This window comes from Cupressus sempervirens, chromosome 4, assembly GCF_028749045.1.
Source record: "Cupressus sempervirens isolate cs-2001-9-10 chromosome 4, ASM2874904v1, whole genome shotgun sequence".
Lineage (NCBI taxonomy): Eukaryota > Viridiplantae > Streptophyta > Pinopsida > Cupressales > Cupressaceae > Cupressus > Cupressus sempervirens.
Window position 1 is genome coordinate 503109786 of NC_143121.1, and position 27138 is coordinate 503136923.

A 27138-nucleotide genomic window follows, 5' to 3' on the forward strand; every position below is an offset into this window, starting at 1 on the left:
AGTATCGCAAAGAATACAATATACAAGATAAAATCTGGAGAATGATTAAATTCTTCATTTATCCAAGTTGTGACTCGTAGGTACTGGCAGTCCTATATCAAAACATGATCCTCAGTTAAGATCTACAAGAACACAAGATAAAATCCAAAAAATGAAATTCTTCCTTCATCCAAGTTGTGACTCATAGGCATAAAAATGTCTACATCACAATATGATCTTGAACTCATCTAGATCTAACAATAGTTCTCTATTGTTCAGCACATTATCTAAGAGATCGTCATCTCTCATAATGTCTTTTATACAAGTGTTCATTATTTCACAGATCGTCATCTCTCATAATGTTTTTTATACAAGTGTTCATTATTTCAAAGATTGTCATCTCTCATAATGTCTTTTACACAAGTGTTCATTATCTTAGAGATCGTCACCTCTTAGATAATGAATACAAATGGTGAAGCCCATAAATGTCAATAGCTTGACAAGAAAATTTATTTTATTAATAATTTAAAAAATACAAATGTATTATAATTCAACTATACTAAGTCTTTTCCTAAAGTGATCTATCTTCACTCGTGAGAGAGGTTTGGTAAGAATATTTGCTGCCTGATCTACAATGCAAATGTATTCTAATTTTACAATATTCCTATCTACCATATCTCTTACATAATGGTAAGCAATTTCAATATGCTTGGACCTGTCATGAAAAACTGGATTCGTAGAAAGCTTGATGGAACTCTGATTATCACAATGAATAATAGTAGGATTCATAGGTTGACCAAATAATCCCACAAGTAACTTTCTAAGCCAAACTACTTCCCAAGAGGCCATTGCTGTGGCAATGTACTTTGTGCTACTGATGCTTACTTTCTGCACATCCAAGATATCATCGATGAGCCTAAACTGAAACAACATCTTTAAGTGTTTCTCCTATCAGTAATACTTCCAGCCCAATCTAAGTTTGTGTATCCATGTTAGTCCAAGTCAACTTTCTCATACTTAAGCCCAAGATTAAGAGTGCCTTGTAAGTATCTCATGATGTGTTTGACTGCAACTAGGTGAATCTCCTTTGGTTCACAAATAAATTGGCTTAAAGCATTAACAACATAGCAAAATATCAGGTCTTGTATTTATCAAGTACATAAGAGATCCAATCATCTATCTGTAAAGAGTAGAATCTATGGAAGGTGATTTTGTTGCTACTTCTTTATGTTTGTGTAGATTAGTCTCCATTGGAGAAGACATAGATCTACAGTTCCACATTCCATATCTCTTCAAGATGGCTAATGTATACTTTCTTTGATTAAGTATGATGCTATTAGAATTCTGCAATACTTGCAGTCCTAGGAAGTAATGGAGTCCTAAATCATTCATTTCAAATTCTCTGATTAGATCTTTCTTGCATTGATCTATAAGATGATCATCACCTACTATTAGTAAACCATCAACATACAGTATCAAAATTATCATATCATCTTTATCCTTTTTATAATAGAGATTTGGATCAGCTTCATTCTTGGAGAATCCTAAACTGGAGAGATACTTATCAATTCTTCCATACCATGCCCTCGGAGCCTGTTTAAGCCCATAGAGAGCTTTTTTGAGCCTACAAACAAAGACTTTAGAGTTATGAGTTTCAAATCTTTCAGGTTGTTCCAAATATACCTCTTCTGTAATCTTTCCATTCAGAAATGTTGTTTTCACATCCATCTGATGTACTTTCTATCATTTTGATGCTGCAATAGCTGGGACTACCCTTACAGAGGCGTATCTAGCAACTGGAGCAAAGGTTTCTTCATAATCAATTCCCTCCTTCTAAGAGAATCCCTTGGCTGCAAATCTGGCTTTATATTTTTCAATGCTACTATCAGTAGCATGCTTGATTTTAAATATCCATTTAGAAGAAACAATTGATTTTCCTTCAAGCTTTGGAGCAATTTCCCAAACATCATTCTTAATAATGGATTGGTATTCTTCCGTCGTAGCATCCTTCCAAGTTGTAGGTTTAATAGCATCTAAAACATTGGTTGGTTCGGATTTAGATAAATCACTCATGTTTGTTGCATAACTAGAAAATCTTTTGGGTCTTTTGATTTCTCTGAAGATTCCAGATGGTGCAGTGAAGTCTTGTGCTTCCTCCACAGTTTTAATAGTCCAAAGTGGTCTTTTCTTAGGATTTTGGGTTTCCTCAAGATTAAGATTTTGAATTTCATCTTCAATTTTTTCAATGTTCTCCCTCTAAAACTCAAATTCATGATTTTCTTCAAAACTAGGTAAATGTGTAGGATCTTCAGAACTTAGACTCTTTTGAATGCTAAATCTTCTTCAAATATTACATCCCTACTAAGTTTAATGTTTTTCTGACCAGGTATGAAAATTCTATATGCTTTAGATGTTTTACTATACCCGACAAAAATACCTTTCTTCTCACAGGGTTCTAACTTAGTTCTTTTTTCTTTTGGAACGTGTATATATATTGGGCACCCAAATATCCTAAAATGGCTTATATTAGGTTTAACCTTAGTAAAGACTTCGTCAAGAGTTTTATCTCTAAGATGAGAGTGAGGATTTTTGTTTTAATATAGCAACAGTACAAGAAGCTTCTACCCAAAGATAATATTCTAAATTTGGATCAAATATCATAGCTCTTGTTGCTTCTACAATTGTTTTGTTCTTCCTTTCTGCTACCTCATTTTGTTGTGGGTTATAAGGAACAGTAGACTCCCTCTTAATTCATGCTTCTTTACAAAATTCTTTAAACAAATCTGAAGTATATTCCCCTCCATTATCAGTCCTACGAGTTTTAATTTTGTGTCCTAAGATTAAGATTTTGAATTTCATCTTCAATTTCTTCAATGTTCTCCCTCTAAAACTCAGATTCATGATTTTCTTTAGAACAAGGTAAATGTGTGGGATCTTCAAAACTTAAGGCTCTTTTAAATGCTAAATCTTCTTAAAATATTACATCCTTGCTAAGTTCAATGTTTTTCTAACCAGGTATGAAAATTCTATATGCTTTAGAGGTTTTACTATACCCAACAAAAATACCTTTCCTCCCAGAGGGTTCTAACTTAGTTCTCTTTTCTTTTGGAACGTGTATATATACTAGGCACCCAAATATCCTAAGATGGCTTATATTAGATTTAACTTTAGTAAAGACTTCTTCAAGAGTTTTATCTCTAAGATGGGAGTGAGGACTTCTGTTTTGAATATAGCAGTAGTACAAGAAGCTTCTACCCAAAGATAATATTCTAAATTTGGATCAAATATCATAGGTCTTGCTACTTCTATAATTGTTTTGTTCTTCCTTTCTGCTACCTTGTTTTGTTGTGGGTTATAAGGAACAATAGACTCCCTCTTAATTCCTGCTTCTTTACAAAAAAATTTAAAAAAATTTGAAGTATATTCCCCTCCATTATAAGTCCTAAGAGTTTTAGTTTTATGTTCTGATAAGTTTTCAGTTAAGGTTTTGAATTCTTTAAATCTCTTAAGAATTTCTTCTAATTCTTTACATTTTAAGAAGTAAATCCATGTTTTCCTAGAGAAATCCTCTATAAACAATATATAGTACCAGAATCCTCCAAGAGAAGGAACAGACATAGATCCACATAAATCTAAGTGGACTAATTCCAAAACATTGTTAGTTTTTCTAGTGCTATCATGAAATGGGCTTTTGTTGTTCTTACCCAAAGCACATCCTTTGCATATGCTTGAATGATCTTAATTCAACTTAGGTAAACCAATAACCATCTTCTCCATAGTTGATAAGGTTTTGAAGTTTAGATGTCATAACCTTCTATGTCATATTTTATTTATACCAACAACTTCATGAATTAAGGCTTGAATGGGTTCTATGTTTAATTCATAAAAGTATCCCTTTCTTTGACCAATCAACTTTGATTTCTTAAATGAAGAGTTCTTAGACCAAGTCATTACATTACCGTCCATGAATGCAACATTATGTCCATCATCTTCAAGTGTCACACCTAGAGATTAGATTCTTCTTTATTCCTAGTACATAGAGTACTCTTTTGAGATGGAGAGAAATACTCGACTTCAATTTCAAGGTGCAATTCCCAATTCCTTTGACTGTATGATTGGAATTATCACCTATGGTAACTTTGCCATTAACTTCTTCTAACATTGAGTCTAGTACTTCTTTGTATCATGTAATGCGTCGAGATGATCCACTACTAATTACCCATGTTGTGCTTGATAATTCATTGACAGTGCAGAATACAATACATGCTTCTTAGGATCATAGTTTTCTTCTTTCCTAGTAATGTTTGTACAGTTTACTTGTTTTGAATTCTTAGGGCAATTAGATTTATAGTGTCCAAATTTTTCACATTTGAAGCATTTTATTTTGGATAACTCTTTCTTAGGTTTGTCATTTCTTTAATTAACCTTCTTCTTAAAGTGCTTTTTCTTAGCTTTATAGGAATTTGTGTTGAGAACATGAAGTTCATCTTCAGTTTTCAATTTTCCTCCTTTCTTAAGTTTCCTAGATTTTTCTTGAAAGCAATCTCCTTTAAGTCTATTGAAGTCTAGAAGATTGTCTCTAGCACTTACTCCTTGTGAGAATGTTTCCCACAATTCCGATAACCCATCTATAATCATAAGTGTTAGCTCTTTGTCTTCAATTATGGTCCCTATGCTTGCAAGTTCATCTCTTAGACTAGCCACCCTTAAGAAGTGTGAATTCATAGATTCTCCCTTCTTTATCTATATATGATTTAGTTGCCTTTTTAGTGCAAGGGTTCTAGTCGCATTGTTGACCTCACATGCATTTAATAATGCATTCATCATATGAAATGTTGTCTGATGTTTCATGAGCATGGGTACTATTTCATTTTTAACTCCATCTAATATGATTTGCATGGCTTTCCTGTTTCCTTTACTCCAAATAGTTTTATGAGGATCAGTATGAAGTTGCTTGGATTCTTTATCAACAAACTGTTTCACATCATTGTCTTCAAGAATCATCATAATTCTGAACTTCCAAGCAACTAAGTGTTCTTTTCCATCAAACCTGTCTTCGGGTCTGATTGTGCTAGCCATTATAGGTAAAAGGATAGTGCTAGATATTTAAATCCGATTGTCAATTTGCAGAGCCTAGGTTCGACAACTAGGCTCTGATACCATGTAAAGTTTCTGCAAATTCTGATTTTCCAAACTTATGATACCTTTAATTTACTTGCTGAAGATGATCCTTTGTATATCAGACTTGTATGAAGTATTACCAATAGTATAATTACTATTCAGGAAATGTTCTTATCCCTACAATAAATCGCATAAGGCAATAATGTAGAGGAGCAGACTTTATTTTGTATTGTGTGTTCTCTATCCTCATACTTACCCTATGTTTATATTGCACCCAAGAGGCATGTCCTTACAAAGGACATGACTCTTCTAGGTCGGCCCTTAAGAATAAAAAAAATAATAATCTTCCATGATTGGCGTCTCTTAGATAGTAAACATACTAACATCTATACAAACTAAACATTATTAAATGCTCCTAAATAAGCCGCCGATAAGGTTGATAATATAGGGTTATAAAGAGGCAAGTCCTATATAAGGATATCCATGCTTTGTACGATCTGCTGTTCAGATCAGTATGTTTTCATAGTTACATAGAATTAACATATACTGTTTTTTAAACTCCAATTTGAAGATAAAACTTCAGCAAGTTCCACAGCTGTGACTGCAAAAGTTGAATACCCAAAGGGCTCCACGGGATGGAATGTAGCAGGATATATTGTGGTTAACCTGTGAATCCCCTTTCAAACTTGTTCCAAAGCATATGTGCAAATGTTTTAAACTGTGTTTTTTGTGAATGCTGATCAAACTGGTCCAAACTGTGAACAGTCACAGTGATATTCGAGTTCACTTAATGACGGTAGAACTTTATGGCAGTTTAGATCATTGAAGATGATGAGGATCATCATTTGTAACCCTTACACAGGTCAGTGTTAAGGAGGATTATTTTATGGTGGAAAGATTGCTCATAAGTTTGTTATGATTAGTCATTGGAGGGTAAAGGTCTGACGTTTCTTGTCTGATTGTGGATCAGTTAGTGGATGAGTTGTTTGTCCTTTTAGCATTGTGGCCAGTTATGGATGATAGAAGGAAGTCCATGTTTCCTTGGAGAGTTTAGAAGTGCAAGGTTGTTTGTAAGCCTTTATGTCAAATATGATTAGATGTTGTCAAGTTAAAGAGAGTTAATCTTGTTAGATGCCTCATTGTCAAATTGTGGAACTCGCATTGAGTTTGGGTCAAGAGTACAATTGAATTGGATGTTGGTGTTAAATGCTCTGCATCAATCACCTATCAATATCACCAATTCTGCAATCAGTATTCCAACTTTAGAAATAGGCAAAGTTCTTTGCATATCGAAATCTAACTCTGAACCCAATTCTAACAGCAACATCAATGGCATTTACTACAGGTTCACTTAACACAAGTTTCTATCTATTTCTTTCACTCTCCTTCAATCTTACATGTACAGCAACCCAGCCTCCACCCTGCTCTCTCCAATTCTAACAATTACATTGATGGTGATTACTAGAATTTCAAATAACACAAATTTTTAATTTAATTCCAATTAACACAAAATTTATTTATTGCTTTCACTCTCCTTCAATCTTATATCCACACCAACCTAGCCTCAACCCTGCTCTCTCCAATCACTTTCTTTGCTTCAAGCAAGATACCAGTTGATGTGAGTTTAATGCCACTACAACATGGAGAATTGAATATTTAGTATTCCAGATGAAACACCAAATCTCTGTGATATCCCTGAACACCTTGTTCATCAAATTCATGAAAGTTAGTGGTGTATTAGTCAGCTCAAAAGGTAGCACAACAAACTCACAATAACCATAACGAGTTTAGAAAACAGTGTCCAAAACTTTCTCCTCAATCCTGAGTTGGTGATATCTTAGGTCAACTTTTGAAAATACAGTATGCCCCTTCGCATAGTCAAAAGTTCATCTGTCTTGTAATTAATGCATGAATGCAAGATGTCATCCTTCTTAACAAAAATTATTGGTGGTTTCATGTTCCCCATTTTGACACACTTGGTCTAACAAATCCCTTACCTAAAAGTTCCTCCAGCTGAACCTTCTACTTTTATGATTCCAATGTTGCATTCTATAAGTAACCTTGGATTGAGGCTCAATTCCAAGAAGCAAATCTATAAAGAAATCAGAATTTCACTTGGGTGGCAGTTTAGGCAATTCTTCTAAAAACAAATCTCGAAACTCCTTGGGGATAGGATACTCATCAATCGTAAGAATGGTGCCCTCAAGATCTCTAAATTAAATAGCATAGATCATGTACCATTTCCTCTGTGCTTTCTTCAACTACATGGCTTAAAATCACCTAAGCTCAATTGGTCATTGAATACCATGTACCTCTACAAGATTTCCTATGTCATCTAAGCATATCACAATCTTGTCTTAGCAATTAATGCACCCTTATGTTCAATCAACCAATCAATCCCTAGGATATCATAAGAACCTAGCGGGCCACATATAAATTGACTAGAGTTTGGACACTCAGAAGTTTCAACAAACTGCATATAAGACACTGGTCTACTATTGTAGTGTCCATGATAACCCACTCTAATAGGTAACTTAGATAATACTTTCGGATCAATGAAACATTATGTAGCTTCTATATCAGAAAATAAAAAACTTGTTTAGCTATAGAACACAAGAAAACTGGATTGGAGAAGCCATGAAGTTTGCTTGCTTATTGTCAACTGCTACATGATAATGATGTATTGTCTACTTTTGTTGATTCTTCCTTTCCTTCGAGATGATTGTTGGAGACATGTATTGACACCCATGCAGTGTTCCTCTCTATCCCTCAAGTTTATTTCACTCGAAATCATTCTTGTTGCTGTTAATACTTTCGGATCAATGAAACATTATGTAGCTTCTATATCAGAAAATAAAAAACTTGTTTAGCTATAGAACACAAGAAAACTGGATTGGAGAAGCCATGAAGTTTGCTTGCTTATTGTCAACTGCTACATGATAATGATGTATTGTCTACTTTTGTTGATTCTTCCTTTCCTTCGAGATGATTGTTGGAGACATGTATTGACACCCATGCAGTGTTCCTCTCTATCCCTCAAGTTTATTTCACTCGAAATCATTCTTGTTGTTGTTAATATTATTAGTCTTAGGCCTTTTGGTGTTTCCGTTCAAACTCCTTGAAGCTCTTCCCTATATATCCTTATTCTCCTTGAGGTTTTGAATCTAATGGGAATTGCCTCTATTGATTGCCTTGGAGCTTCCTCTTTCCATATCCTAATGCAATGTTGACTGTTTGACTTCTACAAAAACTAAATATTTGTAATAACTTTTGCTCCCCTTTTGTTGCCTTTTCAAATATCTCATCCATAATCATAGGGTTGTGTACATCTAACTTTGGACCCAACCTGGAGTTTCAATTCCAAAAATGAACTTAAGGGTTCTAAAACGTAAGTCCATCTAGCATCATGGTACACATTTCAGCAAATGACAAAGCTTCTCCCAGTACTATGTCACTATCATTTTGTCTTAGGTAAAGTTTTGACATTCGATCATCTTCTTGTTGAACAAGAATCAAGGTAGTGCTGAGGTAGCCAATCCTTCCTAAAATGTTGAAGTGATTATTCTTTGATTACCTCCCTTGGTAGTAGACGCTTTTGTACCCTCTCATTATCCCACTAATTGATTTCCTCTCTAATAAGTCGATATGAGATTCATTAGATAGGTTATAGTTTTCAAAGTACTTCTCCATTTCAATCATTCAAGCCTTAACTTTATCTTCCATAGTCTTGCCATTGAGTTTGGATAATGTGACCGATTTGAAATCCTTACTTAGTTCCTTCATGTAATGATCCCGAGCCCCTCCGGATTCAAAATAACTTTGAAACTCCACAGGTGATCGCCCGAGTGAAATTGTTTGGCGTATAGGAGGGCAAGAGTTTTGGTCATTCGGCTGATAGGAAGGCAAATCCGTATGGGATAATGGTCGTACGGCAGGAGAGGAACAAGAGGCAATCTGTACCGTGGGAATATGTTCGTACAAGAGGAAATAATATAAGTCGTATGGAGTATAATGAAGGACTAAGATGTCGTGTGGTGTTATTAATGGTTGTACGGTAATTTCCACTAGCCGTACGAGGTGTGTAATTGAACACTTCAAATCACAGAGGTATGAATGGTCGTACGGTTGGATGGGGGGGAACACAATGGACCGTACGGTGGAAGAATTAGAAGGTAATATGTCATACAATGAATGTGATAACTGCAAATGGTGTACGGAAGTGGATTGAATTGAGGGTGACGTGTGGTAGTAAATGTATGGTCCGTATGAAACAAATTAGAAGGAATGAAATGGCATATAGGAGAAATGTAAGGAAGGAGGTAAAAGAACAGAAGTGCAGAAGAAACACATACAAATATGCAGATGCTGAGCCGAGAGTCTCATCAACAGAGAATAGATATAAATTATGCCTTCAAATTGCCCGATACATAACGAAACGAACACCAACGGAATAGGGTGAGGGTTCAATCCCATCGAAACCTAGTAAGCCAAATAGGGAAGATCTTTCACTTTCAAAATGGCAAACAATTCCAAACTCCAACAGGAATCCGCAATACAAAGTAATAAAATCCAAAAGCATGCCTACAACTTTCTACAAGCTGTGCTTAAATGCACATCAGGAAAAGCTTTCTGAGGGTGTACAAAGTTAGTCGACGGCGACACAAACTACGAAAACTAAATAAAAAATGGGTATGAGATAAAATAAATCAATCAGCCCATTACAAGATTAAATGAGTGCATTTATTTTATGACGGGGACATTACAGTCCTCCCATCCCAAAATTTGCTTGTCCTCAAGCAAATGCAGTGCTGGGTGCTGGGGATGTGTTCGCCTTCCCACGTTGCGTCGTCCAGCAGTAGATGTCGCCAACGTACCAAGTACTCGATGACGGTTCGGTTCTGCAAGACCCTTTCATGCATTTCGAGAATCTCAGTAAGTTCCAAAATGAGTTTCCCCTCCTCATTGAGTGGCGAAAGGTCGGTAGTGACAAGGATGTTTTGCCTGATAGCCTTCTTCAAACAGGAAACATGGAAGATATTGTGAATGCGGCTACCCTTCGGAAGCTCCAGTTCGTACGCTACCTCACCAATGCGACGGATCACGCGGTAGGGACCATAAAACCATGGCTTCAATTTCTCCTTCCCTGTTCTCTTTAATGAGGACTACCAATATGGCTAAAGTCAAAGATAGACCAGATCCCCCACTTCAAAACTCCTCTTAATCTGATGTCTGTCGACGTACACCTTCTGTCGATTTTGTGCTTGTTGAAGGTTTTCTTTCAAGCTCCTCAGAATGTCTTGTCCCTCCTAAAGCCAATCCTTCGCCCTTGGAGCATGGTTGTCGCCCAAAACTATATCGATGAAGGAGAGTGGTTGGTGCCCGTAAAGAGCTTTGAACGGCGCCATCCCGATCGACATGTGATATGTGGTATTGTAGCATTACTCCTCGAGATGGATCCATTTCACCCACGCGCGTTGTTGTGCCGAGATGTAGTTCCGTCGGTAGCCTTCGAGCAATTTGTTCACAATTTTAGTTTGGCCATCCCTCTGTGGGTGGTAGTTCGTGCTCGGTGATAATTCAGTCCCTGCCATCCGAAACAATTCTATCCAAAAGATATTGACGAATCATCCATCCCAGTTGCTGACGATGTTTTGGGGTAACCCGTGTAGGTGGAAGACTTCTCTGAAAAATAGTTCGACGACTTGTGCAACCTGAAGGTCCGAGGGGATGGCAAAGAAGTGAGCGTACTATGTCAATCTGTCAACTACCATGAAGATGCAGTCCTTGTTGTTCACCTTGGGAAGACCTGTTATGAAGTCCATTGATATACTTTCCCACTTATGTTCGGGAATCGACAAAGGCTGTAACAATCCGACAGGAAGAGTGAGTTCGGATTTGTTTTGTTGGCAAACAATGCATTCTCCAACATGCTGCAACACGTCCCCTTTCAGTCCCTTCCATGAAAATCTCTGCCGAATACTTTTGCAGGTCTTAAGGAAGCCGAGATGTCCCGTCAAGGGGAAGTCGTGCACTTCCTTCAGGATCTTCTGCTTCAGCTTGGATTTTGGCACTAGGTAGATCTAATCCTTATAATAGATGATATCATTCACCACCCTATATAAATCGTCGTGGATGTGACCATCCATTATCTCACAGGCAAACGTATTTTTGGAATATTCCACCAACAATTGTGCCTTCCAATGGGCTGAGATCTGTTCTAGTGAGCAAATGGTGGGTTTTCAGGACAAGGCATCTGCAACAACATTATTTTTCCCTATTACATATTCAATGTCGAAATCAAAAGACTGAACCCTACTTACCCATTTTTGTTGTCGTTCGTTCAAGTCTCGTTGCTCTAGGAAATATCTCAAATTGTTGTGATCCGTACAGACAACAAACTTGGCACCAACCAGATACTGCTGGAACTTAGTTAGTGCGTGAACAATGACCAACATTTCTTTATCATAAATAGAATACGGGCATTCGGCTGGTGTAAGCTTCCTGCTCTCATAGGCGATGGGGTGTCTCTCCTGCATCAAAACCGCTTCAATGCCTTCCCCTGACGCGTTGAATTCCAAAATGAACAGTTGGGTGAAGTCAGGCAATGCCAGCACCGGACAAGTGCTCATGGCCTCTTTTAGCTTATCAAATGTGAGTTGTGTCTTCGTCCCACTGGAAAGCCCCTTTCTTCGTCAAATCCGTTACAGGCGCGCTGAGTTGAGAAAAACCTTTGACAAATCTTCTGTAGTAATTGCACAATCCAAAGAACCCTCGCAGATCCGTGAGTGATTTCGGGGGAGGCCAGTCGAGGATAGCCTGAATCTTCTCCTAATGCACTTGAACCCCGTATTGACTGATGACATGCCCCAAGTACAATATCTCTGTCATTCTGAACTCACATTTGGACTGCTTGGCGAACAGGGATTGTTCTTCCATGATACTCAGAACCTCATTCAAATGTTTCAGGTGCTCTTCCCACGTCCTGCTATAAATGAGAAGATCATCAAAGAATACCAATAAATACTTACGCAACTGTTTGTTAAAAATATGGTTCATGCACAATTGGAATGTAGCAGGTGCATTGGTCAAACCGAACGACATGACCAAGGACTCATAGTGTCCGTAGTGGCAGCGGAAGGTCGTTTTCTCCACATCCTCTTCCTTATTCGGATTTGATGGTATCTGGAACAGAGATCTATTTTTGAAAAATAGACCACGCCATGTAGTTCATCCAGCAGCTCATCTATCCTCGAGATGGGGTATCTATTCTTTATTGTCCTTTTGTTCAGTGCGCAATAGTCCACACACATGCGCAACATTCCGTCCTTCTTCTTGACCAACACCACGGATGACGCGAACGAGCTAGAATTGGGATGGATCCATCCCTTCTCAAGCAACTCCTGAATCGTCCGCTCAATCTCATCTTTAAACTTCTCGGGGTGGTGATACGGTGTGGTTATGACAAGTTTCGCCCTTGGTTCCAACTCTATTGTGTGTTCAAATCCTCGATGCGGTGGTATGCAAGGAGGAATATCCATGAAGACTCCTTCATGCCTACTTAACATATCCTGAAGCTCTTTATCCTGTAGAGGTGTTCGGTGCCCCTTTATAGGTTTCGCCGAGATAAAGCATTGCGCAGTCCACGCAACGTCATCGTGCTGCAAGATTGCCTTGATCTAATGCGCAAACACTTCCCTCGGTCCTTCATTTGCCATCCCTCGGAGGACCGCCTTCTTCCCGTCAACTACGAAAGTGAAGTCCATTCGCTTGAAACTCTGAGTGTACTCATCAAGCATCTCCATCCACTGTATGCCAATAATGACTTCCATGTCGACGAGGTCCACTATGGAAAAGTCCTCCATCACCGTATGATTCACCATCGTGATGCTCAGCTAAGGAACAAGTTGCGTGCAAGGCAGGAATGTCCCTCCGGCAACCTTGACCTGAAAACCTACATGTGCCTCCGTCGGAAGATTTCTTCGCTTTACCAAGGAGTTTATGAAATTCAATGTGTAGCTCTGCTATCCAACATCACCGTGACCCTCTGTCCCTGAAGGGTACCTCGCACAGAAAACTGTGCACCTCGGACTGCCAACCAAAGCAATGGATCCACCGCGTTGTAGCAAGGCGGCAATCCTCTCCGTACGGTTTAAGTTGGCCAAGTTGGTGTCACCGCTAGGTTGGATATCTTCCATTGGCATTTCCTCTTGTTCCTATTCATCTTCTTCATCGGACATTACCTCGATGTAATGAATTTTTCCTTTCCCGAGGCATCTGTGGCTAGGTTCCCAAGGCCCCTTGCAATTGAAACACAATTTCTTCCTTCGAAGTTCTTGTCGGGATGCTTCATCCAATGACAGCTTTTGGGGCGAAGGTTTGTCCCTTGGAAACATCGGCGATTTCAAATGTGAGTGACTTCGAGAGGATGAGGATGATGCCGACGACAATGCCATGCTACACGCCTTACTAATTACTTTAGACATGGTTGACAGATTGAATCCCTTCACCCAACCCTTCAGTGGTTCTGCTAGCCCGTCCATAAAGAGCACGACCAGCCTTCGTTCAGAGATGTCTGTGACCAACACAGAAAGTCTCTGAAATTCTGCAATGAACTGATCTACTGATCCCGTTTGCCCCAGTTGCGTCAGATCTTTGAAATTGAGTTCGGGGTCTTTTCCATCAAATCGTTCAATTAATCTCTTCGTGAACTCTGCATAAGTCTTTATTTGATCATGCCCAAGTGTGATAATGTCATGGTGCCACCATTCTTGTGCAACGCCCTCCAAGTGCAACGCGGCAAATTTGATCGCTTCTTCTTCAGGCATAGGATTTAGCTGGAAGTAGGCGTCGGCTTTCATCACCCACGCTTGTGCTGAAATGGAGCCCAAACCATCAAATGGAGACAGGTTCACTTTACTCAATTTTCTACTCAGATCATCGTTAAAGTATCCTCCTCTATTTCCGCCTCCTGCATATCTCATTCTTGGATCTATGTAATCCTTGTAGGAAATGTCCTCTTCAAGATTTGCATTCCTCCAGTCTTCCCTTATCTCTTCGAAGGTTGGAAGTGTTTCTCCGTGATGTGTCTCTGTCTGTGGTGAGAAAGTCGGCATGGACAGTCGAGAGCATGCTGAGTGAGGGTGTGATCTACCCGCCACCGAGTCCGCATTGTGCCCATTCTGTTCTCCAGATATTTGTTTTCCGCTAACTTCTTGAGAGTTTCTTCCATGAGCCATTGCGTATCAATGATCTGTGCCTGATTCCGAGCAAGTTCACTCAGAAGTGCCACAAGTTCGGCGCCAGTTGGTTCCCGTTCCTCAGCAATTCGATCAACAAAATGTGTCCTTCTCTTCTGACTATAAACTCTCATTCATTGTCTACAGGCTGGCAAGACCGAAGGCTCTGATACCATTGTAATGATCCCGAGCCCCTTCGGATTCAGAATTACTTTGAAACTCCACAGGTGATCACCCGCGTGAGATTGTTTGGCGTATAGGAGGGCAAGAGTTTTGGCCGTATGGCTGATAGGAAGGCAGATCCGTACGGGATAATGGTCATACGGTAGGAGAGCAACAAGAGGCAATCCGTACGATGGAAATATGTCTGTAAGGGAGGAAATAATATAAGTCGTACAGAGTATAATGAAGGACTAAGATGTCGTACAATGTTATTAATGGTCATACGATAATTTTTACTAGTCGTACAAGGTGTGTAATTGAACACTTCAAATCGCAGAGGTATGAATGGCCATACGGTTGGATAGGGGGGACACACAATGGGTCATATGGTGGAAGAATTAGAAGGTAATATGTCGTACGGTGAATGTGATAATTACATATGGTGTACGAAAGTGGATTGAATTGGGGGTGACATGTGGTAGTAAATATATGGTCCATACGAAACAAATTAGAGGTAATGAAATGGCATACAAGAGGAATGTAAGGAAGGAAGTAAAAGAACACAAGTGCAAAAGAAACACATACAAATATGCAGACGTTGAGCCAAGAGTCTCATCAACAGAGAACAGATATAAATTATGCCTTCAAATTGCCTGATACATAACAAAACGAACACCAACGGAATAGGATGAGGGTTCAATCCCACTGAAACCGAGCAAGCCAAATAGGGAAGGTCTTCCACTTCCGAAATGGTGAACAATTCCGAACTCCAACAGGAATCCGCAGTACAAAGCAATAAAATCCAAAAGCATGCCTACAACTTTCTACAAGCCGCACTTAAATACCCATCGGGAAAAGCTTTCCGAGGGTGTACAAAGTTAGCCGACGACACAAACTACGAAAACTAAATAAAAAATGGGTCCGAGATAAAATAAATCAATCGGCCCATTACAAGATTAAATGAGTACATTTATTTTATGACGGGAACATTACACTTCACAATCCTACCTCGATTTTTTCCATAATGTATACATCTAATTACACTCCTTGTTCCTTGAATCTTCATTTCCAAGGTTCTCATTTGACCTCTTTGGATTTCTCTAACCTCCTGCTCAAGGTTGTCCATCCCAGCTCCTACTTGGGTCAAAAGGTTAAGGGTTTGGTCAAACCTCAAATTCTACTCAGTGTTTGGACCGTTGATGGATACGTCGATGTTAACATTTCTAGTAGCCATTTAAGTTGAATATGTTTATCTTGTACCAATGCTCACATCTTAGCAAGGTAGACAACAAGGCCCTAATTTTAAACCTAAGACTTTGATACCATAATGTGAGGACGTAAATATTCATGAAACTATATTACCAAAAACTTCTCATAATTATCCATAAAATAATGAAGAAATAATGTATATCAAAGTTCAATTATAGTGTTCATCTCATGGAAAAGAATAATACAATAAAAGGGACCATCGAGGTCATTTACATTAAATAATCTGTACAATGATACTATATAACATAATGCCTTCGGTCACCACGGACTCCTCTCCCTTTGTTATTGTTAGACAAGAATGTGGTCTGAGGGCTTTTCTACCCAACTACGAAGCGTAAGCTTCACCAAAGCTCTTTGTATCGTGAAAAGCATCAGGGAATCTTATGCTTTGGGGTTAGGCAAAAAGACACCTCGACGAGATTTCCATCTCATGAAAGGAAGATAGAGAGGAGTCTTTGGCGACCATAGGTTAATTGTTATGTAGTATTAGTATCACCAAACATATTACTTGACGTAATTGACCTTGATGGTCCCCTTTAAAGTATTATTTCGAATTCCTCTTCATGAGATGAAAATTGTAATCGAACTTTGATGAATATTATTCCTTTATTATTTTATGGAAAATTATGACTAATTTTCAGAAATATAATTTTATGAATTTTTATGTCCTTACAAAAGATTTTCCAACAAAAACAATAGTTTGTAAGGTGACACAATTAGAAACAAAATCAGATTATATGTTGTCACAATTTATTTATTTTTTCCAAATGCAATCAATGGTGAGTGATAGTGATCAAACTACTTTAAGCAACTCAAAATCAAAGTAGAAATGAAAACTGCTTTATTATTTTATGGAAAATTATGAGTAAATTTCAGAAATATAATTTTATGAATGACTATGGCCTTACACAAAGATTTCCCAACAAAAATACTAATTTGGCAAGATGACACGGTTTCAAACAAAATCGCACTATATGTCTCCAGGGTAGAATTCGCTAAGTTTTGTTTTTCCAAATGCAATTAATGGCGACCTATAGTGATCAAACTGCTTTATTATTTTATGGAAAATTATGAGTAAATTTCAGAAATATAATTTTATGCATGATTATGGCCTTACACAAAGATTTCCCAACAAAAATACTAATTTGGCAAGAAGACACGGTTTCAAACAGAATCAGATTATATGTCTCCAGTGTAGAATTCGCTAAGTTTTGTTTTTCCAAATGCAGTTAATGGCGACCTATGGTGATCAAACTGCTCTAAGCAACTCAAAAAGGAAAACCGAATGCATAAGCTCAAAACTTGGCGTAAATTCGAACACAATATCAGAGATTTCAAAATGCAGCCCAAGCTCCGACCTCAGAGAATATATGTTATTTTATTTTTAAATGAAATCAGCTTATTCCTTACCCAACTGTTTAGGGAAAAAAATTAAAAGAAAAGAACTAATCAGGTAATCCGATGCAGGAAAGCAACAGGACCTGAAGTAAACAATACATGCATGGTTTTGTTTCGTGTGGAAAGTACTGAGGCGATGTATACCTTTTTAGGATTGAGGAGATACTCGTAAAGGGTGTCCTCTCCCCAGATCACTGCCTTGCTTTTGTTGGCAGCAGAGTACGAATAGCCAGCAGTGGTTCCAGATTGTCTTCCAAATAAGCCATTAAGATTTGGTCCTGCACCATAAGCCACATCTTCATAATTTCACATACACAAAGTAGGAGTGGCCAAATTTAGAGTAGAAAGATGAAAGGATATGCACCTTGCTTGTGACCAGCGCCCTTGTCAACTGTATGACACTGTGCGCACTTAGTCTTGAAGATCTTCTCTCCGGCTTTTTCATCGCCAGGGGGAGCCTCTGCGAAGGATGCCATCCCTGCGCTATGCGCCAAACCCTAATCAATCACTTTCTGTAATTTCGGCCGCTCCTACGTAATGAAAGTATAGTTTTGAGTTCCATATTATTAAAAATTGATCATGATTTTCAAAAAACGTGTTGTAAAAAATTAATTTAAAACACAATTATTGGGATTGAAGTCTAATGGTCAAAATGTCATTTTAAATTTGTGAAGTGGGAGGAGACTAACGTTAGAAGTTGTTAGCTAAAAATAAAAAATGTGTACGTCATTGATAACGATTAATTGTGACTTTACAACATTTCATGAGATTTCTCTATCCTTTCAATAATAGGGGAAGCTCCCTTTTTATCGTAGGTGGCTTCATAAGAACTTAACTGAAATTACAAAAAGGATGGTTATTTTTATCGAGTCCTCTTTTTTCAAGAATGATTTGTATACAACTATAACTTTCCAACTTAACAAAAAGTGTCTTATTGCTATGATAATATCGGTGACCCTAGAACTGACGTAAAAACAACACCAGGGGTAACAGTTTACTTTTTTTTATTTTGTGAAACAAAAACAGAAACTCAAAGTCTCCTGCATTTGTCTCGAATAAGGATTTGAGCAAAATAAATAGTAAGGCACAAAGTCTCTTACTACATACTCTCAAATTTAATAAAAACACTTTCAACTAAAGCCCAAAGTCTTCAATGCTAAGTAATTGCAACCACTACTATCTATTACAATTTGTTTTCTTGTAGCATAAAGTCTTCAAAAGTTCAAATTGGCTCATAATGCAATAGATAGCTCAAAGTCTACATGATTAAATTCAAATCCCTCTTGATCAAAGCTTCAAAACTCACATTCAATATCCCAAAAATGTCGTAACATAACACCTTGAATCAACACAAAGTTTGAAAGAGAATTGTCTCTTTTATGATAGCAATTTAGATTTACATCCAAGCACAAAGTCTTAGAGTGCACATATAAACTAGTAGAATTTTCTTGCCTGATCAAAAAATAATTATTTACAATGAGCTCTCACCTTTATATAGGAAAATAAGAGAGAGAAAGGTGGAGGAAAAGGAGGAAATCTTCAACCACCTTGACTTATTATGTAACAAATTTTTAACTAATTTGACTTATTCAAAGTTGCATGCCTAATGTGATTGCAACTGGATTACATGTTACAACTTTGCACGTGATACTATTACATGCAATTACATCTTATTTTTTCATTACATGTAATATGTCAATTACAAATACATGATACGTGATGAAAATAATTCAAGTGTCTAACAAAACACAACTTTTATTACATCATTTTTCTGTCTTCGTGTTGCTATATGATGCTCAATGGTCGACATGCTCAAAAACTCTTGAACTAGAACATGAACTTGCATTTTTTTTACTATGTAATGCAATGGTGATTGTCACTTGAAAAATACATTTGTTTATTTTCCTTCATTTTGAAAATATGTTATGCATTTAATCATTCTCTCATCTCATTGTAAGCTCCATTATGTGATCGCTATTGCTTCGTGTTCCTCTTTCTTCTTTACATGTTTGGGGTTATGCATGTTGTCATTATTAACTCTGTAGAAAAACTAACGTATGTTCTTCCAAGCATAGATGGGTCCAATTCTCACTTTTGATGTGTAAAAACATGGATTTGGGCAAAGTATGAATAGGGAAAGTGTATGAGATGATTGTGGAGAACAAATGACCAAATGGATTAAGCTCGAAATGTCTCAAAAATGAGTAGAAAACCCAAAAATGGGTTTTCTAAGGGTATTACACATGCGAACAACAAGCTTTAAAAAATGTAAATGAGGAGTGAAATATAGTGGAATGGAAACATAGCATGCTTTTAACAAGTGTAAGTCATACTATGTATTCGGCAAGCATGTGGGAAATTCTTTTTCAACCATAGGGCGACTATATGGAGGTTTATGAAATGTGTGATGGTGGGATTAATACTTGCATTCATATGAGGGGAAATAAAAAGCATGCCTTTTCCTCATAACAAAATTTTGCCCTCGACTGCATATGCAAGTAAGTGAGACTTTGCATATGCAACTTAGAGAAGTAGACAGGAGAATAGAAGAAGTAATTCGATATATACAAAACAAATGCAAATCTAAAAATGGAAATGATGAGACTTGCATACACAACACAAAAAATATATACAACAAAAACCTTATGAAAAATAACAAGGAACCATATCCTTTTATCAAGAGGTAAGAGAAGAAGTCGTTTTAAACACTTCTAAAAAATCTGAAAAATGCAATCAAAGAGATTTCTCAGATTTAGAAAGAGTGCAAGATGAAATGTTAAATAGAATTCAAATCTTGACTTGATCTTTGAAAGATATGAGTCAAATTTCATAGCTTTCCAAGTGTGGGAAGTTAGAGCACAAAATTGCATCATTTTAGCAACCATTTTGACCAAGCAATGTGCAACATGCAAAGAATTTGAAAAATAGCGTCCAAAGCATATCAAGTGATTTAAAAGATTTGAATGGAAGCTAGGAATAATAGGAAGTTCTTTCAAACTTTCCTTGATCCAAACACTTATTGTTTTAATGGTAAGCAAGAATGCTTAAGTGCTCTTGTGGCTGTGAGGTCTGTTACTCGCCGCAAGGTGGGGTGTCCCATAATTGGGTACAAGAGGAACATTACAAATGGAAGCCATTTCTAAACACTCTAAGTTAGTAGCTACCCTATTTTTCCACTCAACTTCTTGGTGCAAGGATCAATCCTAGTGGATTATCCAGACCACCCCAAGATTTTACACTCACCATCTGTGTTCCCTTGGTTATGCTTATGTCATTTCCATGACAAAGCCAATATCTCTATGGGCAACCACTTGGTGTGAGGCGAAGGAGCACTTAGTGTGGCCCAAGTTGTTGAGTAATGAACCTTGACTTTTAGGGAGATATGCTTGGCAAGTGTTTTTGAATGTGTTGACTTGTGCAAACGTTCTCTCAAATCAAACATCTCATTAGCTCTAGTAGAAATCTATTTTGATATCACAAATATGTATTGGCAATGTTACTTTGTCCCTTGTTTAATTGATTAAGACATGAAAAAATACCTCTACTATTTGCAAACCATACTCCTCTTTGACATAGACTAAAGTCCTATACTGCCTACACAATGTTCTAATTTGAAAAAAATTTGACTGTCAAACCAAAAGACAAGTTTTTTGGTCAAAATTTACTCTTTTTCACAATTCATTGGCACTCTATCGAATAGTTTCTTGAGAAATATTATATGACCTTATTTGTCCAAAATTGTATCACCTAGTTACTCTAAGTTCTTTTGCCTGGCCATATTAAACTTTGTTGTCCTGCTTAAGAGAAAGTGTTGCATGAAACAAAAGTGTCGCCCGATCACTATGAACTCTATCGTACAACATTATTTATTGTCCTATTGTTGCCTAGCTCTTGGAAAAGTATTGCCTAGGTTATTTTGCCTTCAAAATAGGGTCTGAAACACGTTTCAGCTGATCTAGGGTATGTTGCTTTATCCTTCCTAAATTTGGTCACAAATCTTCGTGTTAGGTATTGTCCTAAGTTGAAAAGATGGGTCTAGTCTGCCATATGTAAGTCTCAAAACATCATTGATCACTTGTCAAAACTTGGTTGCCAATTTATGCTAGCTATCTGTTATCGAGCTTCTCTCTCTCTCTCTCTCTCTCTCTCTCTCTCTCTCTCTCTCTCTCTCTCTCTCTCTCTCTCTCTCTCTCTCTCTCTCTCTCTCTCTCTCTCTCTCTCTCTCTCTCTCTCTCTCTCTGTGCTCGGGTCATTAGTTCTATAAATTCTTGAGTACTCTTGACAAGCCATCTATTTTACTTTAAAAAGTGATTATTCTTGATTGTACGAGCTTCAAATCTGAAACACTTTTCTCATCCTATTAAACAAAGACATACCCTTACATGTTTCTCACAACTAGGTTCCAAGTTGTTAATGTAGTTGTCCCTCTTTCACTTTTGCACAATTGGAAACTCCACCCAAGCGCCCTCACAGACAACCTTGTGTGGAAGATCCTAACTCCAATCAAACACAAACAACCAACATCCGACATAATCCTCTCTATAGCTTTAAAAACTTTTTCAATACACCCTTTGATATGCCCATGGATGAAGACAACATCTTGATCACCATGCATCCTGAGGAGATCAAATGTCACTTAGAAGAACAAGTGCAAGAAAATGAGAGACTTAAAGAGGCCATACACACTAGAGAAAGAACTTATCAACAAGTTGAGATTGATACTCATGCACACAATGAGGAAAATAGAAGAGGTTACTACAACAACCCATTTGACAACATTCCCCTTGGTGGTAATGGTGGCAACAACACACCTCCTAGGACTCCTAGAGTCAACACAGGAACATGCCCATCACCACCCAAACAAACGCAATCACATCACGAAAGTGATGATTAGGCCACTAGTGAAGATGTCATGAGATTTCAACAAGACAAGGTCACCCAGAAGTTAATGCTTAAAGCCTTGGCGCAGAATGGGGACCAATACTTTCAATAAATGATAACAATGGGATGGAAACTCCCTCAAGATTTTGATGTGCAAAGAATTTTGAAAAAATGAGAGCCCGTCGAGGCTAAAATCTGGAGAGAGGAGATGCAAGAACTTAAGAAACAGCTTGCACAACTACAAGCCTCCAAAGAATAACCTAAGGCTTCATTTGTTGAATCAATATGTGCTTTTCCCTTTGATAGGAGCCTTTACATGCTCCCATTTCCTAGGGATATAGAGGTTCATAAGTATGACAAATGCAATGGGAATGGTGACTCTCGTGATGATCTGGTGGATATTTTCAATGAAAATTGAAGTGTCTCTTTTATCTCCAGATTTTTGCACCATCAAAAAGATCTCAACATTTTGATTCCAATGCAACTTGAATGGAGCGAAAAGGAGTTCATTCGTGCAAGTTACGCTTGGTCAAAGTTATGGTCAATAAGCAAACTAGAGGGCTAGATAAGGGGCAAAATTAGACCATCTTGAAAGTGGTCAACAATGGATTTTAAAATGAAGATCTTGTCACAAGCTTTCCAACGACATTCATTTTGTCAAAAACGGACTTCATATGTGAAAGTTATGCTTGTTTGAATTTGGAGGCAAAAAGTGTAAAATGGTGACATCATCATGATGCCATCATTTGACATGTGGCATTTACACGTCGGCAAGTGGCTTGAAGACTTGGGCCAGTGGGGGTCGAACCCCCAACCACTCCTTTGCCAAAATAAGGCATGGCCGTTGAGCCACGCGGAGGTTTCAAAATACATTTGACGAATGTTCTATTTAAATTTAGAATGCCGCCAAAGACACATTAAAATGACCGCCAGTAGGGGTTGAACCCCTGACCCGATCGACCCTAAAAGGGTTAAATGCCAATACACCGCTGATGCGATTGAAGATAGGGATGGCAAATATTTTGTTTAGCCTGTACCAAACAACCGAGCCCCCTTAAAATATATTTATTGTTATTTTATTAATAACTAAATCCCAAATATGAATGTAATGCCAAAATATAAAAATGGCAAAGGAGTTATTTGAAGGTGTCTTATGGTTAAAATGCCTGATTATGGATTAATTGGTTTTGGGCCAAATTAGGCAAATTTTATGTATAAAAAGAGGGGGTAGGTCATTTTCAAAGAACAAGGGAGACTTGGAGAGAAATTGGTCTTGGTGAAATTTTTCAAAGGAATAGGGAGATTTTTCTAGGAGATTTTTGGAGCCATTTTCGTACTTCGAAGAATTGCTATGCTGTCGAAGTGCTAGAAGATATGGTCTTGGTGAATAATTGTAATTGATTTTTGGAGATTAATCGGATCGGTCGTAGTCTATTAGAGCCGACCCGGAGATGTAGTCACGTTTGTGGTGAACTCTGAAATCAAACTTCGTTTGCACTTATATTTTCTTCTCTCTCAATTTCGTTAATTTCACCTCAAGTTTTTTGAGTTTTGATGCTTAATTTCATTTAGGTGTAAATGTATTAAGATTTCCGCTAATTTGATTTTATTTAAGCATTCAATACTGCAATTAGTCTAGATTCGTTTAGAGATCACATGATCATGTGAGGCACTTTTATGCTATTAGCATGGATTTTGTGCATGAAGACACCTATCTCATGCAGTTGTTTCCTAGGAGTCTAAGAGGGCAAGCCATGGAGTGGTTCACAAAATTGATACTCCCTCTTAAAACATTCAATGAACTTGCACAACATTTCATTGAACAATACTCCTATAACATTCAACATCCTGTCACTATGATGAATTTGTGCTACATCAAACAAAAATAGGGAGAACCTTTTGCAAAATATCTTTAGCTACGGAGATCTTTACATTCTAGATACCATCAGCAAGTTCCTGGGACCAAGAAGATTGACATCTTTGTCAATACACTTGTACCAAAGCTTTACTTTGATATGAGAAAAATAATTGTTCACATCATTCAACACCATGGTTGAAAGTGCATATCGTATCGAGGATGTTGCTATCAGGAAAGGTGACATTGTCGTGAACAAAGACAAGAATGGCAAGGACAAGAACAAGCTTTGGAACAAAAACAAATACGTTGTCAATGATGGAGTAGTGGATTCTCCTAAGACCAAGGAGTCTACATTCAACCTTTCCGATGCTATTTATGCTACAAAACAACAAGAGGGTTCAAAACCTCAAACATCTGACAAAAACACCAAATTTACTAAGAAAAGACATGTTTACACACCAATGGTCAAACCTTATGATGTGGTCTTGAAGACCTTAATTGCAAACAAATTGCTCACACTTCCAAACAACTCCCGCCCCTATGACCCACCTATCAGGCTTGATTGGTAGAGAGAAGATAATTTTTGTAACTATCACAAAAGCAAAGGCCACAACATTGATCATTGCTTTAAGCTCAAAGATGTCATTCAAGATCTCATAGATGCTAGCAAAGTTGTCATAGATGACCTAGTCAAAAACTCTGATCACAAAGCTTTCAAACAACCATTGCCAGAGTATGAGAAAGGTGAATCCTCCAAGCTTCATAAGAAAAACCATGATGCTAATATCAACTATGTGTACACTAACACTAACAATGTTATAAACATGATTGGGTACATTAAATATCTTTACATAATGAGTTCTAATTTTGACAAACAACCCAATTATGATGTTGAGGATGAAAGACCCAAGGTTCTCAAAACATGAATTTCTCAACAACAACATAGGAACACTCAACCCAAAGTAGTACTTCGAGTGGCAGAATCTTCCTCCTCATAGAGTGAGCCACTTAATGTTGTCACTAGGGGGCAACCCAAAGTTATTCTTAAAGTTTCTAACGATCCTAAAAACTCTTCATCATCCAAACAAGTAGCTACCTCAAGAATCTCTAGTTATGACCTTGTCAATCAGCTACAATGAACTCCAACCCAAATATCCATCTTTGAGTTGTTACAGCTATCTCCTTTGCACAAGGACATTCTCGAAAAAGCTTTATGCTTTGCCAACTTTCCCAGAGATATTGACATCAAGCAATTCCAAGCTATGGTGAACCACATTTCTTCACCTCATTATCTCACCTTTTTTGGAGAAGATGACAGATCTCTTAGTCGTCCTCACAATCTTGACCTCTGTATTGAAGTCCAAATCTTTTGTACTCGCATTCACCGAATCCTGATAGACAATGGTGCAAGGTTGAACATTATGGTGTAGGGGCCCTAGGTCCTATAGTAGGTGGTCAAACATCAAGAAGGATAGTATAGAAGGTTAATAAATGTCCAAGATGACATAAGATAGTTTAGGTAATCTCAAGCTTGCATTTAAAAAAGTTGTTTACATGTTGTAATAAGGTTATAGGAAAGTCAAAGGGTGGTCAATGATTGGTCAAACATTGAGAGTTGACAAAAAAATCACCATTTTCATGTTTCATAATCTTTTTACATGTTTTAGTGTATCTTGGCAGACATTTGAATTTTTTGTGTGAAGATTGTGTAAAAGTTGTTAAATTGCAATAAAAGTTGTCATGCAACTTTTTGCAAATTTTCTTGCAAACTGGAAGTTTGACAATCATATATTTGTATTGAATTGTATGTGGATGAATGTAGTTTTAAGGTTAAGAGTTGGGACCTATAAGTTGTTTATCTTCAACCTAGTTTGGTTGGGATGACATGGTATGGATTTGGAATGAAATAATACATGCTTTTAAGGGAAAATTGTAGACAGGCAGCAAGCATCTTTCTAATTTCTATTGCAAGGAGATAGTAAGTGATTGGTTATATTTTAGAAATTTGTGTTTTGTGTATTGGTGAAGTAATTAATTAGTTTGTTCGAATAGGAGAAAGCATTTGTTGGATTTGGATTTTTGTTGGCCTATTGTTTACCCTGGACTGCAATAAAGGTTTGAGCAAAGTAATTAAATGTTTTCCATTTCCCATGCTGGAAATTATGAGTGTTGCATGTGAAGGGAGGTAGTATGATGAGGAATATTTTCATGCTTTAAATCTTTCCAAACTCCACCTGAGTTTGGTTTTATACCAGCATTTGGGTCTATACAGTTTGACTATTCAACATGTCGACACCCTAAAATCTTATTGCAGAGGTCAAGAAACAGATCATGGGGGGTTGAGATGTGGTAACTAGTAAGGTGGGATAATTTCAATGGTATTGGAAGAAGAAAACTTGAGGTTGGTTTCAGGATTGGGAGCCTAGAAGTTCAAATTGTGATTTTAAGCCTTAAAGCCTAAAAAATTAGGACTCGAGGCTTAAGGGGTTAGAATTTGAGACTCATAGCCCATCTTGAGGATTTAGATATGGTTTTTTATGTCAAAATGTATTCTATAATTTATTTGGGGGATTGTTTGTAATTTTGTGAATTTTAGTGCTAAATTGGGTAAAATAGGGCTACTAAGATTGAGCCCCTATTAGGCATCCTAGTGTAACTTGTGGATTTGGCTTAAGAGGAAGCCCATAACCTATCAAATGGTCATGAATCTTGGTGGAATAGTGGAAAAGGATTTATTTGTGTGTGTGGAATCTTGAGATCCTCGAGAGTGCAAGGGAGTGAGGTGTGTGAGAGCTTGTTTGTCTTGTTGGAGGTTTTAGGCTAGTTGGAAGACAGGGAAAGTTTGAGAGGGTGAAGTTGGTATGTGGAAAAGACTAATCACCTCTATCCTAGTCTTGAGTAGGTCCCAAAAAGGGATAACAGGATATGCTTTGGGTATTCCACCTCTTACTTGCATCATAAGAGGTATTAGAGCTTGGTTTGGAGCTTGTCATTTGGATGTTTGCACTTGATTAGTGTTCTACATCAAGGATAGACAAAATGGTGACAAATGTGGAATTGGCCAAGGAACTTCAAGAGAAGAAAGATGAGAATCAAAAGTTGAAAGATAGGTTATTGCATTTGGAAAGTAAGATAGTGGTAGTGGAGAAAGCTACTAAGAAGATTGAGGAAGACCTTAATAAAGGTGAAGAAGGGATAGATGAAGAAAAAGAACAATATGTTGATGATGAGTAT

The 27138-nt window shown here is 37.5% G+C and overlaps 1 protein-coding gene across 1 annotated transcript in view; it reads right to left on the reverse strand.

Annotated features, from left to right (window-relative positions):
* The window catches only part of LOC149562138 (cytochrome c), a 44800-nt gene extending 27063 nt beyond the window's left edge, over nt 1-17737 (reverse strand). Inside the window, exons 1-2 of the mRNA XM_089825675.1 lie at nt 17530-17737; nt 17310-17443 (exon numbers count right to left, since the gene is read on the reverse strand). Of these exons, the coding sequence (XP_089681801.1) occupies nt 17310-17443; nt 17530-17641 (246 nt within the window). The 5' untranslated portion in view covers nt 17642-17737. The remainder of the gene's footprint in view (nt 1-17309; nt 17444-17529) is intronic.
* Nucleotides 17738-27138: the final 9401 nt, after the last annotated feature.